At 47.8% G+C, this 21,021-nt stretch overlaps 1 protein-coding gene across 10 annotated transcripts in view; it reads left to right on the top strand.

Moving 5' to 3' along the window:
- Positions 1-21,021, top strand: part of ASAP1 (ArfGAP with SH3 domain, ankyrin repeat and PH domain 1) — a 344,878-nt gene that overhangs the window by 300,160 nt on the left and 23,697 nt on the right. For all 10 annotated transcript variants that reach the window (XM_032415481.1, XM_032415484.1, XM_032415490.1 and 7 more), the window contains 7 exons: positions 1,204-1,295; positions 6,340-6,526; positions 6,749-6,834; positions 8,140-8,255; positions 8,395-8,462; positions 9,442-9,549; positions 11,758-11,986. In XM_032415481.1, the coding sequence (XP_032271372.1) occupies positions 1,204-1,295; positions 6,340-6,526; positions 6,749-6,834; positions 8,140-8,255; positions 8,395-8,462; positions 9,442-9,549; positions 11,758-11,986 (886 nt within the window). The remainder of the gene's footprint in view (positions 1-1,203; positions 1,296-6,339; positions 6,527-6,748; positions 6,835-8,139; positions 8,256-8,394; positions 8,463-9,441; positions 9,550-11,757; positions 11,987-21,021) is intronic.

Below are 21,021 nucleotides of genomic sequence, written 5' to 3'. Positions count from 1 at the left end.
TCTAAAGAACTGGTGAATCATACATTTCTATAATTAGTTCACCTAAACTGGCTCTTTTCTTCTGGGATGGGCTTTTTCAAAGCTGCCTTTTCCTTTCAGAATTAGTTTTTATATGATTCACTCACTACAGTAAAGGGAATTAGGTGTTAAACTCACATGATCACTTTACTTAATGGTCTGTGTTACTAAAAATAGTGGCTAAAGAGTCTGTCTCTGTTTTTCCCATTTGTAAGTTTGTAGAAGCCCCCATGAACCGAGAGTGGCCATAAAGCCCATCAGTCCTTAACCCATAACTTCTTCTAAGCAACGATGGTCTGTGTTTGTATGAGCTCCTGATCTAGGAAGTAGCAAATTCAGGAAGTATCATACTGATGCTTACCTCCCTGATTCATACCAGGATTAGAGAAAAGAAAGGCTCTGATCTTACACCTGACACATTCTTCTTGAGTGTGGAAGTGGTGTCACTCCATCTCCTTGACTTAAGCCAGTGAAACCCAGTTGGCAACTAGAAATAGGGACAGTCCAAATCCTAAACACTTGCCAGGTAATAAACCCAAGATTTTACCCCAGAGACCTGATAGCATGAATGCTGCTTAAGCCTTGCATTGCTCCCCAGATTATCTGAACGACCAGAGGGCCCTTCAGGACAAATTTTCCTGGGAGGGTCTTGAACCCAGAAGCAGAATGCTTCCTGCAGCATTTTTACATGTATCCCAAATATAAAGGAATCCCACCTCCTTCTCTGTCCAGTAAATCTGCTCAGTCTAAAAACGAGGTATGATAGAGATTGAAAAACAGGTGCTGCCATTAAGCGTTTAACCTGGATTCATGTGTGTAACCTTAACCTGCTGTCTAATCTCAAGAGTATATGTTGGTTGGGGGAGGGCATATCCTCTTCTATTCTAGCATTTATCACATTGTATTTGTAAAAATCATTGGTTTTCTTATCAATCGCCCTGCTAGTCTGTTGGCTCCTACAGGAAGGAATGTGGTTTACCCCTCTCTTTATACCCAGCACCCTAAAGTTCCGTGCCTGGCACATAGTAGGTGCTCAGTAAATATTTGTTGACCGGATGGACGGATGGTTTGTATCCTGAGTCAAATGAGGGGAAGATACATATTCAGAAATCTCAAAAGCAAATAATAGGAAACCTTTAAACTCATAGTAAAGAGTGGCTGTATTGTGTTTTGTTTATGTTACAGCTGGCCAAGAATGTAGGAAACAATAGTTTTAATGATATTATGGAAGCAAATTTACCCAGCCCCTCGACAAAACCCACCCCTTCAAGTGATATGTAAGTACTTATAATATACTGAATTCTTTATCATTCTATAATTGTTTTTCTGCCCTCACAAACAATGTCTTAATGGTTATAGTATTTTTCCCCCAGAGGAGACCCCAGTAGGAGGAAAACCCAGAGCAAAGAAAAGTATTTTGGAATGTATTTCTGGAGTGCACAAATTATGTTCACTGACCCGGTCCCCTAGGTAGTTGCGGCTGCTCCGTGGAGGGTACGTCTTCATAAGGGTGGTTAGCTCTAAATCATGGCATGTTGTGATAAGCAGGACACAGACAAAAGTGATGGCCCACTCCGATTGGATGGGCAAAAGTCCAGACGCTTACCGGTGAGGCTGTGGGGAAACGCTGTGTCTCAGGCGTGGCTGGGGGGCATGCCAATGGTGCCTTGCCCGGGAGGAGCGGAGTAGCAATATCTATCACGGTCCTCGATGTAGTTCTTTCTGACTTTGCTGAGCCACTTTCGGAAATTGACTCCTGATCTGTAAAAGGAAAAGATGAGGAACAAAACAAACGTCTGTAGGCCTCTGATTAAATAGTTTATGGGGTACAGCCACACAGCAGAACGCTACCCAGATGTAAAAAGAAGAAGGAAGCTGCTTACATCCCGACTTGGGACAATCTCCATTAGGAATTACCACTAGGTAAAAAAGCGAGGTATGGAGCACTGCACCGAATCTCCTGCCTTCAGGTTAGGGAAGGGTGGTCAGGAACACATAAATGTATATATTTATTTGTGTTTGCGTGAAGGAACACGGGCAGATACACAGGAATCTAAGAAAAGTGCTTACTCTGGGGTGGTTGCGGGCATGAGACCTCCTCAGTAAACAGTTTTCGGTATCATTTTTATTTTGGAGTCATGTGAATCCTTAAACCTATCAAAAATTTTTTCACACTGAATTTACGCTTAAAATTTTTAAGTACTGTGCATGAATAGGATGGCAGCTCCTATTAATTCCAGCTTGACTGAGCAAGGGAGCCTCTGGGACACAGACGCCCACCCGAATGTCCACCAAGCCCTTCTCGATGGTTCCTCCGGCACCAAATCTGCTGAGCACTGAAACTGTTACAGGGCACATTCAACAAACGTGGTGTTTTTACTCTGAAATCATGAGATACCATCTCCCAGCAGGCCTCTTGGCAGTGGTCTTTCTTGAATTCAGCAAATGTGTGCTGTCTGCTCACTGCATGCTTCATAGTAGATCAGGTGCTGGGGAAAGGGCAAAACATGAACTAGATGTAAACCCTGTCCTCATGATACCTGCCGTTTGGAGAGGAAGCTGGCTGTTAACCAAGAGGTTAGACAGTCCGTTCCTTATTCATAGCTGTGAAAGGGTCACCGAAGAAAAGTCAGGGGGGAGGTTGGGCGCATATTTAATATCCTAACCTAATCTTGGGGCATCGGGCTTAACAACAGTGTTCAAGCTCCGTCCGAGCACAGAAACAGCTTGGATTCTTTTCACACTCATGAGCACAAATTACACTGAGAAGTAAGGCTTTTTAGAAGTGAATTTGATCACAAAACAGCCACACACAAACACAATCTGAAGTTACACCACAGACTAGGTAGCAGTAAGCGCTCAGATACGCAGTGCAGTCTTGCCCCCACCAGCAGTTTTAAATATTTATGTGGCCCACACCTCGGAGGCATCACTTTAGGATAAACTTCATGACAGTATGGATTTGTATTTCCGGTTGCTCACATGGGAGGCGGCCCACTCTTGCCCATCTGCTCTCTGACCTCGGATGGTCGTCTGGCCTCTGTCAGATCTTCCCTTCAAAATGCTTGTGATTCTCCAGAATCTCTAATGGAGTGATTAAGGTTCCAGACTACTGGAGCTTAGATCCTGGCTCTGCCAATTCTGAACTGTGATCTGGGGCAAGTGACCCCACCTGTCTGTGCCAACCTCCTAGGGTATGGTGAGGACAGAAGGGGTTAAGTAAAAGGAGCTTCGAGCGGCACCCAACCTACAGTGAGCACCACATAAGGATTCACCATTACTGTCCCCACCACCGCGACCGCAGTCTTCATCACCATCCTCTTATTTGGCCAGGAGCCTTGAGGGACAAAGCAGGTTCCCTGTGACACGCAGTTCACTCACCCACTCTTATTAAGCAGCTTCTATGTTCCTGGCACTCATTAAGTGCTGATGACGCAGTAGGGAACAGTGTAGCTCCTGTCCTACATTCTGACTGTGCAGAGGAAGACACGGAGAATGGTAGTGGGTTCTCTGAAGAAAATCTAACAGGATAAGGGGGTGAAGCATAGAAGGCATTGTCCTCGGGATGGTCAGGGAGTATCTCTGAGGACTTGACATATGATGAAGCTCTAAAGGATACGAAGGACACGCGTGGGGTAGAGGGTGTGGGGAGGGGGCCTGGCAGGGGGAACGGTGGTTGTAGATGCCCAGAGGTGGGGCGGGCTGGGCACGTGCACACAGTAACAAGAAGGCTGGTGTAGCTGCAGAGGTAAGCTCGAACAGTGGTAGCAGAGGCCGGGCAAAATGGAGATGGGACCAGGGACCAGCTCAGCGAGAGCCTTAGAGGTCATGGAATGTTTGGGGATTTTATTCTCTGTGTGAGTAGAAGGCTTTAAACAGAGGGAGTGACCAGAATGCTGCTAACCACCCTACAATGTGTAGGACGGTGACCGTGACAAAGAATCATCAGCCACAGTGTCACAAGGGCCGAGGTTAAGGAAGCCAGCTGCGGCTCGTGGGTGAAGGACAGATGGGAGGAGTGGGTGGAAACAGAGACCGAGGAGAAACTTACACCAGGTCCACTGAGAAACAGAGATGGTGTGGACTAAGATGGTAGCAGTGAAGGTGCTGGAAAGTAGTTGAATTCTCAGGATGTTTTGAAGGGAGAGCCAACAGGATTTACTAATCACTTCAAACACAGGACATTTAACTAAATTGTCAAGATGATGCCCAAGGTTTGGGCCTGAGCGTCTAGGTAAATCGGCAGTACCATTACCTGCACCGGGGTGAGTGGGAAGGACCAGGTTTGGTGGGGATACGGGGCGAGCCATTGGTAGAGCTGTGGTGTCAACTTCCAGACAAGTCTGTTTCCCACCCTCCCTGTCACCCCGTGTCAGGAAGCCTTTACTGCCAGGGACTGCGGCTGAGTGCCCAGAAAGAGTGAAACATCATGCCTGTGGAGAGCTCAGGAACGTCCTACAGCCACGGAAGTAGAGACCCAAGGTTGGAGGTGCTCTTCAGAGTGGCCTGGGGCATCTCCCCATGTGATAGCTGAGTGCCCTCAGCATCGTTTCTGCAATTATCGTGCAGCATCTGCACACTCCAGCGCCAGGAAGCCTCCATGGAGACCGTGGTCTCAGATTTACCTCCCGTAGCTTCCCACCGTTGATCCTTGCTCTGCCATCTTGGATGATACTAGAAAGGAAGCTTATGTATGAACCCATAGCCGTGTGTCATTCTTTGTTCCATACCTACTCTTGCTTCCCTGAAAGGCAGTAAGGCTGGTATGATTACTAATATTTTACAGATGAGGAAATAGGCATAGCTTTACCCAGGGTCACCTGGATAGCATTTGATACCGGAATTGAATCAGCCATTTCATTTTTAAATCTGATACTCCATCCATCACACAGTAGCTGCCTTTCAAACTTTATAAAGTCACATGCAGTGGGAGACCAGAAGCCAGGCTTAGGCCAATTTCTCAGGTTTCTGGAAGCCCTCCAGCTCATCAGGCCATGGCCATCTTAAAAGGACTTTGACCTAAGTGTAAAGGACACCCATGAAAGTAAGATCTTGGTCGCTGAGCAGAATCTGCAAGTCACCAAAGGCGGTGTGCTACCATCAGCCAGCTTCCCCCCTTCACTGCTGACCCAGAATGAAAGGAAGTGGCATCAGCTCGGTTTTAAACAGTGAGGCCTGGCTGTGGGATTGGGGGCGGGTGGCGGACAGCAGCAGCCTGCGCAGATGAAGAGCTTTTTCTGAGCGAGAGATCTTATGTCCTATGACTTAGAGCTTTCTCAGAAAGAAAGCACCTTGTAGGTGCTATACATTCTTTAATTCAAAATACACCGATGAGTTATTCTCCCCATTTTCAGAGGAAAAAGCTAAAGCTCATGAAAATGAAGTAGTTTGCCCAAGGTCCTGCAGCTGGTGTGCTGTAAGAACTAGGATTTGAACCAATCCATTTACTCCTTTTTTATTAAGTGGCTTATGTAACTGGGAAAATCATGGGATAAGTTCAGGTATGGCTGGCTCCAGGATGTCCGACAGTATCATCTGGACCCTAGCTCACTCACCCAACTCTTCTTTCCTTTCCTCTGAGTGGACTTCTGTCTCAGCCTTTTGCCAAAGGTGGCGAAAGTAACCATCAGGCCACTTAGGTCAGATACTCACACCTGCAGCTGGGAGGTGGGCTCAGTCCCGGAGCTTGGGACAGAACTGGAAGTGGAGAAGGGGTGAGTCCTCAAGAAGAGAAATGCACACACCCACTCAGACTGTGGGAGTATTACCCATGACAGTCTCCTGCTCCCAACTGAATCTGCAGGAAAGACAACTCCCCTTTATTCTGGAGCTCAGTGCTTGGCCTGTGGGAGCAACACAGCCTTTGTGTGCCTCAGATCCCTTACCTGTTAAAATAGGGAGTTGTGCCAGATGACTAAAATTTTTTCAGTGAAGCTCTGGAAACTTCATAGGTCTTTTAGAATTGTTCTTTTAAAATTTCTTAATTTCTTTGTATATTTACGAGTATCTGAATTTGAAGTAGTACATAGCAGATTTCTCAAGTTATTGCTCAAGGTGGAAAAAAAATCTGCTGTGGTCTGTGTGCCCGTTAATTCTGTACCCATGTACTGCTTGCACACATACACTAGTGAATATGTATCAGTTTCTGCATCCTGTCTGTGATGAGATAACTTGGTCTAAAACCTGGTTTGTTTAAATCCTGAAAGGAGTCTAGGAGAATATATTTTCACTTAAAGAAAACTGTTCTTCAGGAAATTGTAGATTTTTCTTAGCTTGTAGGAAAAAAAAAGTCTTTGCTTATATTGATTTGTCCTGTTTTAGGACTGTACGGAAAGAATATATCACTGCGAAGTATGTAGATCATAGGTTTTCAAGGAAGGCCTGTTCATCTTCATCAGCTAAACTGAATGAATTGCTCGAGGCCATCAAATCCAGGGATTTACTTGCACTAATTCAAGTCTATGCAGAGGGAGTGGAGCTGATGGAACCACTGCTGGAATCTGGACAGGTAAGGCTCCACTAAAATCATAGGATAAAAAAGGAATGTGGAAAATGAGTTTAAAAGATAATGAGATTCTAATACATTGAGTGACCATGTCTAAATCAGGACAATTTGAGAGTGAAAGGAGTACTATTAATAATTGCTTCCAGGTAACTGATGTGAATAAAGCTGCCTTAGGCAAAGTAGGACATGCGATTACCCTACTTATACTCATCCTGTCCTTTTCAGGAGCTTGGGGAGACAGCCCTGCATCTTGCAGTCCGAACTGCAGACCAGACATCTCTCCATTTGGTTGACTTCCTTGTACAAAACTGGTATGGTTTTCATTTTCTCTAAATACGCCTTATAAGTTAACACGAACCAGTCTTCTCAGGGACCCAGATGAGGAATTGACAAGCTTTCTATAGAGAGCCAGGTACTATTTTAGGCTTTGCAGGCCATGAGGTCTCTGTCGCGACTAGTCAACTCTACCATTGTAGTGTGAAAGCAGCCATAGACCATATGTAATGAGTGAGCATGGCCATGTTCCAATAAAGCTTTATTTATAAAAACAAATGGAGGGCCAGACATGGCCTATGGGCTATAGTTTGCCAACCCTTGGCCTAGAAAGAATGTAAAATCCTGTCTCTGTCAAAACCTGCTGAATTAGGAAAAATTGAAAGAGGGAAGACTTAATAGCACAGGTCAACAGGATCTGTGAATTTTCATTGTTCATAAGTTCATTATAAAACTGCCGTGTCAGGGTGCCAAGTGGCTCAGTCGGTTAAGCATCTGCCTTCAGTTCAGGTCATGATCCTGGGGTCCTGGGATCAAGCCCTGTGTCAGGCTCCCTGCTCAGCAGGCAGTCTGCTTCTCCCTCTCCCTCTACCCCTCCCCATGCCCACTCATGCTCTCTCTCTCTCTCTCTCAAATAAATAAAATCTTAAAAAAAAAAAAAAACTACAGTGTGTGTGGCTGACTCAATAGCTAATTCAAATTTGGAACATACTAATAGTACACTATTGAACACAGGAAGTTTGAACTTGCTATATTCTTCAGTGGGTAGTGCTGTAAGCCACAGATTATTAGGAGGAACTGGAGCTCATCCAAAGACGAGTGGTCAAAATAGCAAGAGGATTTGAACCCACATATGAAGAATGGTGCCTGGACACAAGCCACGTTTTATAAATGTCCACACCTCTTCCTTAGAGGTAGTAGAGCGTAGTAGTTAAGAGTGTTGGCTCCAGGACAAGCTGCCTTTTTTCAAATCCCTGCTCCATCTTCCGTGCCTTGATAGTCTTGAAAGCCCGTACTTCATCCTCTTTGTGCCTCGGTGTTTTCATCTGTAAAACAGAGGTGGTCATAACCTACCCCATCGGGTGGTTGTGAAGATTTAGTGAACCAAGGTACATAAAAGCTGAGAGTGTCCCTTAGGAGGCACTATCATTAGGTGACTTACCAGTGTAGGTGTAATGTTAGCCGCATCCTCGTTTGCCCTGCTCATAAGTAGGTCTCAAGTTTGACTCCGTTGTTTGCACAGAAATAAGTGGTTAATCTGTAGCTTTAAATTATATTATTTATGTCCTAATTAAGTTCTATTTTAAGTTGTACTTTTTTCTGATAATATTTTAATTTTTCAGTGGGAACCTGGACAAGCAGACGGCCCTGGGCAACACGGCCCTACACTACTGCAGTATGTACGGTAAACCCGAGTGTTTGAAGCTGCTTCTCAGGAGCAAACCCACCGTGGGTGTCGGTAAGGGTGTGACCAAGTGTCTTAGTAACGGGAGTCGGCATCCGGTTGGCTAAAACCAAGACTCGCGTGTTACGTTGTAATTTGATTATTGTCCGTAGCCTTTTCAAGATATACCTTAGATTTCTTTTCCCTGTTTTAGTGAACCAGGCTGGGGAGACTGCCCTGGACATAGCAAAGAGACTGAAAGCTACCCAGTGTGAAGATCTGGTAAGCAGAATGGAGGAGGGCCATCCATTAGGCACCAACCGCCTTAAAATGTCATTCTCAGAAACTGGAATTGGGGTAAAGGAAACATTCGTCTTTCTGAACATTGGCAAAAGAAATTCAGACAAGCACTAGGGCTGTGTTTGAGAAAGTGGTAGAATGATAGATTTGTCATTCCTGTGTCTTTTCGGTACAGTTATGACATAGGAGCTAAAAGGCATGTGACAGGCTTGTGCATTAAGATCGTGCTTCTTATATGCCAGACCCTTAGGCTTTCTCTGCAGCTCAGTAGTGAAGAAGAATTATTTGGAAGCCAATTCCAAAAATTGGGCAAGTAGAGTTCAGAGTATAATGATTGTCGAAACGTTAAATGCATGGCTTCCCCCACCAGCCCCATCCTTTTGATCCCATTGGTTCTTGAGTATCACTCTGAGCCTTAGCCTGGCATGGTTCTCTTACCCACGGGGAAGAATGAGACAGGAAAGGTAAGTCCATCCCCTTGAGTTTCTGCCCGGCACCGGCTGCAGGCCAGCAGTTGTCGGTTTCTGTTCTCATGAGAATCCTGTGAAGAAGCTATAGTACTCCCTGCCCCCATCTTATGGAGAAGAAAAGTGGGCCACGGATCGAACTGGGACTGTCTGGCTTGAAAAGCTTACGTCTCGTGCTTCACTGACTCTGATTTTGCCTTCCAGCCAGGACTTTGCACTTTTGAGGTTCATTTTTAATAATATTTAAGAAAGCTTTTAATTTGCGAGAGAAGTCATGTTACCAAAATAAGAAAGGCTCTTGCCTGTAATTCTGGGCACCTCCTCTGAAGCCGGTCCCACAGCAGCCCAGCCCTGTGTAATCAGAGTTCTGCCCTACAAGCAGCTGCTGGTGATTCATTTGAAACCAGGACTGAGGTGGGATTTGCTCAGTGGTTACGTAATAGTGTGATGTTTAACACTTAGATGAACGCGGTTATACCTGCTGTTCCTTTCAGCTTTCCCAGGCTAAATCTGGGAAGTTCAACCCACACGTCCACGTGGAATATGAATGGAACCTGCGACAGGAGGAGATGGACGAGAGTGATGACGACCTGGATGACAAAGTGAGTGCAAATAGCGCCTCCGAGTTCCTGATGCCGCTGCCAGGTTGCCTGCACTCTGTAGGCGAGATCATTCTTCATCAGACTGTGTCTGCTCTTGTGACCTGGGGCCAGTTTCCTTGCTCAGTCTTTGATCCTTGTTGGGGACCACATCTATATTAGGGTTCTCTGGAAAACCAGACCCCGTAGGATGTGGTTGAAGACAGAGGGAGAGAGATCGGAATGTATTTTTAGGAACTGGCTCACATGATTGTGGGGGCCAGTGAGTCCCCAGGGTGCCGGGCAGGCCGGCAGGCTGGAGATTCCAGCAGGAATTGATGGTGTGGTCTTGAGTCTGGAGGTGCTGAGTCTCTTTGCAAAAGCCCTTCAACTAATTGGATGAAGCCTACATGATGGGGGGTAATCCCTTTTACTCAAAATCTAACCCTTCACAGCATCTATCTAGACTGGTATTTGACCAAACACCTGGGCACCACAGCCCAGCCAAGTGAACACATAAAATTAGCCATCAGAATAGCTACTTAGTAAATAAAAAGTTGTGAGGTATTGAGAATTAAGTATGGACTAGGCAGTTAGAAGCAAGCTGCCTGTGCTACCTCAGATTATCTTTACCAAAAGCCCACTGTGGCGTTGTTACTGCCCCATTGTACAGAAGAGAAAACTGACACACACAGATTTTGCAACCTGAAGTCTCAGAGCTAGTAAAGACAGTCTCGGGATTAAACCTAGTTTTGTCTGACTTTCCTAGTTCATGACTAACTCTGAAAGTTCATTCATGCAGTTTTCATCAGATATGTGTGGGTTTTTTTTTTTTAAAGATTTATTTATTTTGGAGAGGCAGTAGGGAGGGACAGAAGAGAGGAAGAGAGAATCTCAAGCAGACTCCCCGTTAAGCATGGAGCCCAATGCAGGGCTGGACCCCAGGGCCCTGAGATCATAACCTAAGCCAAAACCAAGAGTAGTTGGACACCCAGCGGACTTCCCCACTGAGGCGCCCCACATCGGATATGTATTGAGCATTTCCTCTCCTCGGCAGCATGTAAGGAATAGTCCTACAAGGTGTCCTAAAGACATTCACCACTTTGAGAAGAGATAAATTACAATGGATAACCATTATAATAAGAGCTTAGGGGAATCCCTGAGACATGTTCAGAGGACAGAAAAATTGTCTCAGCTTTGGAAAATGGTGAAGACCTTACCAAGGAAGTACCGTTGGAGTTGCGTTTCTGAGGGTAGGGAGGAGCTTGCCAGGCAAAAAGTGGGGAGGAACGCATCCCTCCAGGGAGGGAGAACAGCATGTGCAAAGGCCAAGGGTTCCTGCTAGAGCTGGAAGTCTGAGGAATGGTTAGAAGCACAGTGTGTGAGGTGCCTGCAAATGGGTGGGTGGGAGAGGCAGGAGGCCGCCCTGCAGCAGAGTCAGGCAACCCAGATCGGGAAGCACATTATGGGCCAAATTTGGCCTTTGGGCTTTCTCCAAGCAGGCAGAAGCCAACAGAGATTAATTGTCAGAGCAGGTTTCCCCCACCAGCTCTGGCCGCAGTGTGGGAAATGTGCTGGGGCTGAAAGCAGCTGCAACCAAGGGCTTTCCGTGGGGGCTGGTGGGTGCCTGCACCCGGCAGAGATCCCAGCTATCCACACGGGGCCTGGTGGCTCTGGGTGACCTTGAGCCTTCCACCCTGGGGAGTTACATGGATGCCACCGCTGTCACCAGGAGCGCAAACACGAGGGACACCTTAGAGGCCATTGAAGACAGTTTTGGATCTGAAAGGTCAGGTTTGGAGCCACAGGTATGGATCGTCAGGGCCACAACGTGGAGGCTACTTTCTAAGGGGATGTAAAATGAGAAGGGTGGCGAGGACTGAGAACTCTGATGGGAGAGGGTTGATCAGGGAAGGAACACACTGTAGAGATCACACGAGGGTAGAAAACAGTTCAGTGCTAGTACGAGGGTCCTGCAGAGGGCAGGTATCTGTTCAGTTGAAAGTTACCGTTGACCGTGCCCTTAGGCTTCTGAATACTTCTGACTGCTAACCAGCACCTCCCTAATGTGACCCTGATAGTGGTGAACCCAGCGAGGATCAGGAGCCTCTTGGGCTGGGTCATGGCTGACCTCAGAGCACGTAGAGAGCCACAGGAGCCCCGCTTCCCGCTGGAGCCGAAGTGTAGCCCTCGGTGAATGCCTCACCCACTGCACTGTTATGTCATCCGCAGCCAAGCCCCATCAAGAAAGAGCGCTCCCCGAGGCCCCAGAGCTTCTGCCACTCCTCCAGTATCTCGCCCCAAGACAAGCTGTCGCTGCCGGGATTCAGCACTCCGAGGGACAAACAGCGGCTCTCTTATGGGGCCTTCACCAACCAGATCTTCGTCTCCACAAGCACAGATTCGCCCACGTCACCAACCACAGAGGCGCCTCCTCTGCCTCCTAGAAATGCCGGGAAAGGTACGGACTTTGAGAAGGGCTCTGTGACTCCGTCCTCAAAGCTGGCGGTCTACGCAGCTTTGAGGTAAAAACCACAAGGGGTGTCTGAGTGGCAGAGTATGGAATGTGATGTCAAGGACAGCTTGAAACAGGGGCCTTGCCATTTGGCTAAACACCAACAGTAAGATGCTGTTGTGGACACTCCTCATGTGTTACGTTGTGCTCACCTCACAACGGTCCTGTGAGGTTATGTGCTTTTGTGCCCATTTTACAGATGAGGAAACTAAGGCTTATGGAGGTAGAGTGACTTGCCCAAGGTCACACAGCCCGTAAGTGGTAGAGTTGAGATTCAGTCCAAGGTCCACCTGGTGCCAAACCTCTGTTGTTTCTTGTATGAGGTGGTGTGGAATTGTAGTTCTTCTTCAAAAAGTTACTCTTTTCTACACTAAGCTTTCTGTCTTCTGGAGATGTTGGTAGTAATAGCAGTAGATAGCAGTAGATAGTAGTTATTCGTGACAGGCCCTAAGCCCAGCACTTCTCATTTTATGCTCACAAAATGAGGTGGGTCCTGCAGTTGCTGGCCTCATGAAGACAAGGGGACTGGTTCAGAGATGTTGAGTGATTGGCCTCACGTTTCCGGATCTCTGTGATTCTAACCCAGGGCCTGTATGACCTGAGCCCACTCCCCTGGCCTTCCTGATGAGGATTGTTTTTCCATGAGACATTACCTGGGAAGAATCTTAGCCAGAAGAGGGGCACTGTGAGTGCATTGTCCAGTGCCTCCGCCGGGCTGGCCGGGGGCTGATGGCCCACCGCCCTGGTCTGTGGCAACAAAGTGCTTGTCCCGTAGCCCACATCCACGGAGAGTGCCCCGCTCTGAAAGTCCGCCTGTTCCCGCCTCTACGGGGACGAGTTGAGACGCAGAAATGGCAACATTCAAGAGTCACCCGAGCCAGGGGGAAGCTTGGGGTCTGGTCTCTCAGCCAGCGAAGGCAAGTGCAGGCTTCTCCCTGTGTGCTCAGCCCGTGCTCACACAGGTTCCGAGGGCCCCTCCGTACACAATGCCATGCCTATTTGAATCACACTGGGGCTATTTTCTGAGAATTGTGAGCTTTATTCAGAACAGTGTTTTTTCAGAGCTTATTCTCCATTGAAATAGTGTTATAAATGGGAGCTGTGTTCTTAGAGAGACCCCAAATGGCCTCATAGATCATAAAGTAGTGGAGAAATGTTAAAATAAGGTTTTGGCCTAAACAGTGCTCATCAAAGATAACTAGCGACCGTAACGGAAGAGTGACAACACGTGAGCCAGTGGTTTGACCCGCCGGTGTTTCTCTTACCCTTCCATACAGTATGCTAGAATGTACGTAAATAAGGTTTCAGATTCTTACTCAAACACGAACCGCTCAAGTTGCAGATGCATGCGGCGCGGTAAGAGTACTGCCTTGCCCCACCTCTGCATAATCCTGTTTCCCTATCAGGGTAGCAGTCGGATAAGACCAGAGATTTCCCTTTCTGTACCCCAGAGAGGACCACAAAGAACCTTTAGACCAGATAAAATAATCGAAGAAAACTCTGGAAGGGTTCATATCCCGTGATTGTGGTTACCAACATAATAGTGATGACCTGTCTAGACAGGGTGGGCCTGTACCTGTTCAGAGAACCTCCAGGTAATTGAGAATCTTGGAGAAGGTCTACAAGAGAGAAGGACACCAGTGTCCTGGGGACCAAGAGGCTGCCTCACCTCCCTCCACCCCTTTCTGTAATTTTATCTCAAGGGACCACAGAAACCCATAAAATATTCTGTCTGACTTGATGCCAAGCATCTGTCTCCTGCCTTGAATAAATTCCAACTAGCGCTTTACCAGAGGCCCAGAAAACAAAGACCAAACGTATTAAGTGATCCAGCTGCTAAGTGCTCAGCGACTGGCCCATGGCAGCAACTGTGATCAGCCCTGGACAAGCTACTTCCCCCGAGGCCCACCCCCCAAAATCCTGACACTGAGAATAGAAATTCGTCTCTACTAGAACCCAAGGGCTCTTCCAGGCTGCTCATAGGGGGACATCAGATGTAGAGAGACGAGGCAGCACAAGCTCCCCTTGACTTTCTAAGTGGCTTGAGGAGGGACCTGTGCCCTGCAGCTAGCCTGGCTCGCGTGCCCTTATATTTGGAAAAGTGGTAATGCTTAGAATGGAGATCTTAGAAGACATTGTTGAAAATCAGCTGACACTCTGTGCGGAGATAATTCTCCTCTGTTTTGTGGCCCTTATGTGTTTTCCATTTCATTCTGTTGAACCGGTAGGACCATTTGCATGAAAACAAGGACGTCTTGAATCTGTCGTTTGATTTGCTCATTTTCTGTGGAAGTGATGTCGAGGTCTCTGCTTGCAACAGTGGTCATTTCCACACTGAATTTAGGGCTTGGATGGATGGCAGCTTCCGGCGAGGCATCCTAGGATAGCAGACACTCAGGATAAATTAGTCCCCCCTAATAAGAGGAGTACAGAGGGGAAAAGAGGAAGGAATTACTCTGAGTCAGCACAGGAATATTTTCAAGAATCTCCAGCTGCCTCATCAGAATGCAGGGAAGTTTGACCTAAGTTGCCGTCAAGCAAAGCCCCCTTGTGCTTGAGCAGGGCTCCAGTCGGAGTGGGGAGACTTGGCAGTTCAGCACCCCAAACTCACCACCCTTGAGCCTTAGACACATTTTGCTGCCTAACCTCTTCAGATGTGAAGTCCGGTGAGAGTCAGTGAAAGCTGTAAGATTAATTTAAGTATGCAGACGTTTCTCCCTCATGATCAGCACCTGCCCCCCGCCCCGCACTTTACGTATGTTTGTTAAGACTTGAAATTCTTCAAGCTTGCCAAAACTGGTTTGTTTTTCATCTTTGAGCGAAAAATTAATGTCCTAGAACCTGGATTTTAGAGAGCTGGAAGGATGCTGAAAGGTGATCTGCTGCCCATTGTACAGCTGAGGAAACTGAGCCTGGGAAAGGGTGAGGAACTGATCTCGGGCCACACAGTGGCTGTTAGAGGGTGGAAAGTAAAAATGGCCCTTAAGACTCGCCAAACCAGACCTTCTGGTTTATTCTTCTCCCACGTTGAGGAAGGTGCTTGATCACTGTCTTGCCTTCCTCATGGTCTTGTCCTCAGGATCCAGTAAGACAGTATGTGGAGAAAGCATTTTGTAACAGGCAGAGCTCTGAAGTCCTGGGAGAGGCACCCTTGGGACTGTTGGGCTGTGGCCACAGACGTCTCTAGAACACGGAGGAACATGGGCAGCAGCATGGTGCCGTGCGACCCGTCCCCCAGAGCAGGGGCTGGAGGCAGACGCTGCGTGCTGTGGTTGGCTGGTTTGATTTAACTCTGTTGGCAAGTGACGTTAAGCTGGAGAGCTGCGGTTTTCTCCTCTCGTACGGTTGCACATCTTTAACAGCGACACAGACCGGCCTGACACGGGATGTTATACAGGTGAATGAGGCGTAGAGGGAGCATCTAGCCGAGCGCCTGGCACAGAGTCGGCGCCCCGGGAGGGCCCGCTGCTGACACTGCACCCACCGTAGCTCCTCGCTCTAAAAACGGCTCCTTTGGGGAGAAAAGGTGCCACGGTGATGTCCCCCCAGTCTCATAAATGAGCAGGTGCTCAGAAGGGAGCTGGTGTGACGCAGGCATCGTGTGCTCAAGGAAAGCATTTGTTAGGTGAACGAATGAGAAATGAGGGATAAATCTGGCCTCAGGAAGCTTACTTGACTTACCTAAAAGAACTAACTTCTCAAGCCTTGAAACCCGAACCGCTGACATGTCAGTAACAGTTTCCTCCCGTCTCTTGGCGGAGTCGGGACCGTAGAATCTGGCATGAAGCAGCACCTGTGAATATCGGGCGAATACCCGTGTGACTTGAGGCTGCGCTTCAGACTGTATTGTGGATTCCTGCTTCCGGCAGGCTGCAAACCTCGGTCTGAGCCACCAGCAGGTGGTCTACACAGTGTCAGCACGGTGCTGGCCGGCCGACGGCCCCGGGCAGTGCTCACTCGTGGGTGCTCGTGTCACGGAGAGTGCGAACCAGGTGCCACCCCCCCCACCCCCCCCCACTTAGGTGAGAACCCAGAGCAGTGCGGGAGAGCACCACGCCGTCTGAGGCACATCCGTCTGTGAGCCACGCTGCGGGGCCCTGGGCAGCCGTGAGCAGCTGTGGGGCCAGCCTCCCTTCCCCCTCCCCCAGGAAGCGTCTTTCCCTGGCCCTCCCCGAGAGATGGGGCTCCTTCTGCGAACATGCTCATCCTCTCCCTGCCCTGGGCTCTTCTTAATATTGAGCTGATGGTGTTGAGCTTCAGGGTCTTCGTGTGAAAAACAGGATTGGGCGTGTACCTTGCTGGCTCGCTGCTTAGAGACCACGGAATAATGTCTGTAGTGACTAGCACATAGCGAGCATCCCACGGATGGGAATTTGTTTGATCCTACTGCATGCATTCGGTTTAACAAATGGGCTGGGCCCTGGGCATACAGTGAAGGAGGGAGAGAAAGCTGCAAGATGTGCCGTGCGGGGTGGCCCCGGGTGCCACAGAGTGAGCTGGCCTCGCAGCCCTGTGTGGAGCAAGTGCACTGCGTCCGTGCTTGCTGAGTGAATAAACAGCAGCGGGGTCTGTGAAATGTGTGGCCGGAGTCAGGAGGGGACACTCTTAAAACTACTCCAGATATCCTGGGGGTGTGATGGTTGACTTGTTGACTTGTCGGAAGTCTTTCTACAGAGTCTGAGATGTGTGAGCGTGTTAGACAGCATTTCTGCGGCTTTCATTCGAGGCCCATGGCAGTCATTAGAGAGGGCGGGGAGGGGCAGGAAGGGAGAGGAGGCGTCCTCAGGACATGAGGCTGCCGCCGTCGAGGTGCATTGCGGGATGATGGCGGCTGGCCTAGGAAATATTTTCCTAGTATCAGTGTTATTCCTACATTGGAGACTTTACAGTTTTCCTGGATGTTTTCTTAACCTCATAGGAAGATAGCCATTTGAGTGGCTCTATATTGAAACATCCCATGGGCTGTCATCCCTGACCCATGTCGATTTTTTTTTTTTTTTTTTTTGCCTATTTTTATCAATCTCCCCTGATCCTTTTTAAAGCATGGCGCATCTGTCCTCTTGCGCTGGCCACGTTGCGGGCTGAAAGTGTGTCTGGGATTTTTGCCCTCAGGTGTGGCCACGGGCACAGGCTCGCTAACAAGGCACCCGACTGCCAGGTGTGGAAAGCAGAGGGAGTCGTGTTGTGCCTCTTGCGTACGGAGACGTCTGGGGAGCCGTGTAAGAACCACCCTTAGGCCCTTGAATGCGGGCACTGTGCTGTTACTTCCTGGAGTCCTGGAAGGAGTCTGAAGGCTGGGGAGTAGCCCGTGCCCACGTGTGCAGCACGCGGTCAGTCCTGCGTTACCTGCCGTGCCTCTGTTTCCCCACCCGAGAGCAGTGATGGTAGTGCTTTCCTGCTACACGCAGGGCCCTTCTCACCATAAGTACACTGTGCCTTTGTCTGCCTTTTTTTTTTAAGATTTTACCTATTTTTAAGTAATCTGTACACCCAACGCGGGGCTCAAACTCAACCCCAAGATCAAGAGTCTCAAGCTCCACTGACTGAGCAGCCAGGTGTCCCATCTGTAACTTTCTCAAGTAACAGACTTGTCAGCTCTACACCATGAAAAGCATTTGTCTTGTCCAGGGTTGTGTGTAGATAGAATTTCTGCTATTATCACTTACTATAGATGGCATGGCGTGTTTAGAATATGTACATTGTGTTTCTACAAATAATGTTTTCAAAAATTGTCAAGACAGTTTTTAAAGCCATCCTCTGAGTCTTGTTTTTTTTACTTAAAATTTCAAAGATGTACTTTTATTTGACCTCCCGGCATGGCAGACCTTTGGGTGTTCTGTTTTACTAAAAGCCAAATGTACAAGGACAGTGAAAAAGCATCCTCCTGAGTTATGCCATGAATGATTTCCATAGACTTGTATTGTGTTCAGAATGTGCCAGGCACTGAGAGACATGAAGACGACATGAATCTTACCCCGAGGGAGCTTTCAGTCTGGGAAAGAAGAGAAAATTCAGCTATAATGCAACGTAGAGAACATTGAGTGCCATTTAGCCTTGTGGAAGGTCACAGGTAACAGCAGTTGTCCCAGCGGAAAGGGGATGGGTTAGAGAAGGCTCTGGATGAGGTTCTGATTGGGCTGACCCTTCACTGATGAGGTGCAGAGCAGAGGAGGGAACACAGTTGGGCCCGAGTGTTCTGGCCAGGGAGGACGTAGGGCCATTCCCAGGAGGAGAGCAGGGTACCATCAAGGATCAGCGTCCAGCCTTGAGTCACACAGAGCCGGATTCATGTGTGTGAGTGGCTAGTTTCCTAAACTCTCTGAGCCTTACGTCTCACCACCCTGCAAGCAGATGATCATGACGGCAGTGCTGCTTTGCAAGGGCAGTTCTGGATCATGTGTATAAACCTCTCCTCAGTGTTAGATCAGGCACACGATACTCCATAAATGGTGACTCTACAGAATTTAGGCAATGTAGAGGGAGATTTGAAAAGCATGCTGATTTTAGGAATGGATTTTTAAAAAATATGTATTTTAGGAATGGATTTTTTAAAAATATGTATTTCAGTGTACATGCATGGCTTTGCAGAAGGACAGTTTTTCCAGGCTAAGTAGATTCATTTCCTTGTTGTTGACGATCGAGTCCTATCTGATGAGGTTTCATTTAAACCACCTCTGTAGTCTGTGAGTATATTATTGTCCCGTAAGGGGGCTTTAGTGAACAGAGGGAACAGCAGGTCTCAGGAAATAGCCACAGCCTTTTGTGAGTCCCAACGGTTGGGCCCAGGGATGTAGAACAAGAGCCTTGCAAACTGCCCAGAGTGAGCATAGTGGCTTCGAGATGGACAGTGACCTCGCGTGCGAGCTTCCTGAGCCCTGGCCACGTGCTGGGCACACGTCTGAGGTATAGACCTCAGTTAGGGCCTCCCCGAACTGATGACCCGGAGGTACTCGTAGTAAGGAAGCCCCCAGGAGTCCAGTGGGCATCTCTGGAGCTGAAGACACAGGAGAACATCCAAACAGAGTGATCGGGAGGGCTCACGGGATTGTGGAACGAGGCGCACCGTCTTGGGAAGAGCCGAGGCTGTCTCCTCTGGGAAGACCTTCTAATGATTTCACTCACCTCAGACTTACTTATAGCAGCTCTGGAAGCTTTTTAGAGCCATATTTTTAAGAAAGAAGATAATTGGACATAACAGTATTAGTGGCAAATGAGGAGTGGGGCATTTTCTCTTATTTCCACAGGCCCCTGCAGGCCGTCCGCTTCACCTCCAATCCTCCCCACCCTGTTAATCTTGCCTCCCACCAGTTCTTGTGTTTGTTTGATGCTGTGTTTATTCTCTTTTGTTTTGTTTTAGCTTTCTTTATCCTGTCAGAGTTGCTTCCTTCCTAAGCCAGGACTTAGATTATTGTGCATAAAACATCCCTTTTAGCATTTGAGACTAGTTACTAATTTTAAAAGTCTTCTGAGATCTTTAAATCTTTCATTTGACACAGAGCACAAGCAGGGGGGGTGGCAGAGGGAGAGGGAGAAGCAGGCTCCCCACTGAGCAAGGAAACTGATGCGGGGCTCAGTCCCAGGACCCCGGGATCATGACCTGAGCCGAAGGCAGACGCTTAACCGACTGAGCCACCCAGGCACCCCTGAGATCTTTAAAGTTTAGGTCTGCTTTTCTGGGACCTTATATAGTGTTTTTCAGTCTTTTTTTAACTCGTGCCCTACCAGCCAAATTGTTATACCTCCCTTTCTGTAGCTGCTATTACGAAACAATAGGTGGGTCTGTGTGTGTGTTTTTTGGCTGTGAAATTACAGTATTGAATATTTCTTTTCAAACTTAACATGACCCTGCTGTTTTCCCCTATTTCTAGTATTTGGTTGGTCACCCTAAGTGAAACCCTTCTGTTTTCCTTAAAAAGATAGAAGTAACAGTTCATTCGTCCGTTTATCCAATACTATGTTACTAAATGCAGCTTACTGTACACCAGACTAGGAGAAATCCTGGCTCTGGTAGAATTACAGTCTGGTGGGGGAGACAGGCAGTAAACAAGGAAACAATAATCAATATCTGATTACAGATGAAGAAAGTGAAACAAAGGGACATAATCCTGCAAAGAACACTGATGCCTTCATTTCTGAAATGCTAGCTCGGGAGGCTGGATTTTGCTCAGTTTGTGGTTACAGGACGACTCTGTGGTCGGATCACTCCTGAAATCAGGTGCACATTCAACTTTGCTCAGAGACACAGGCCTGTTAGTGCCTTGTCTTTGGCCGTTTTTGTTTCTAGGCAATCACTTTTAGATGCACTGCCTCAGAAGATCCCTAGGTGGCGATAAAGATGAAAGTACTGGAGAATTTCATCATTGTCTAGTCTCTGTTCTCCGTGTATTTCCAAGAGGAAAGTTACACTTCCTAATACTGAGCATTGGCTGTTGTCATCAGGGTTGTTTTCCTATTGTGCCCAGCACACAGAGCCCAGTCCTGGCTTTCAGGAACAGCAGCGTGAGACGAGCGAGCACCGCGCCATTCCCAGAGAGCTGCACTGTCGGCTTCACACCCCATGGCAGGGAAACCTTACACACTCCAAATTCCTGCTTTCCTGACTGCAGAAGGGGGCAATAATGAAAAATCAAGGGGAATATGAATACATTATTTTTTTTTTTAAGATTTTATTCATTTATTTTAGAGAGAGTGTGCATGCACGTGCGTGAGCAGGGGGAGGAGCGGGGTGGGGGGGTAATCTACAGCAGACCCCATGCTGAGTGCAGAGCCCATTGCAGGGCTCGAGCCCACAATCCCAAGATCACAACCTGAGCCAAAACCAGGAGTCAGATGCTCAATCGACATGAGCCACCCAGGAAACCCACAAACACATTTTGAAAAGTACAAATCATTATACAAATGCAAGGCTATAGTAATAGTCACTTTATTGTTATGAAATCATTTCTGAAACTGCGGGACTGGTACCATAACCAGGTGCTAAT

Source organism: Phoca vitulina, unplaced genomic scaffold, assembly GCF_004348235.1.
Source record: "Phoca vitulina isolate PV1807 unplaced genomic scaffold, GSC_HSeal_1.0 scaffold18, whole genome shotgun sequence".
In the NCBI taxonomy this organism is placed as follows: Eukaryota; Metazoa; Chordata; class Mammalia; order Carnivora; family Phocidae; genus Phoca; species Phoca vitulina.
Note: the sequence above shows the minus strand (reverse complement) of the source record. Positions and strands in the feature narration are given on the sequence as shown.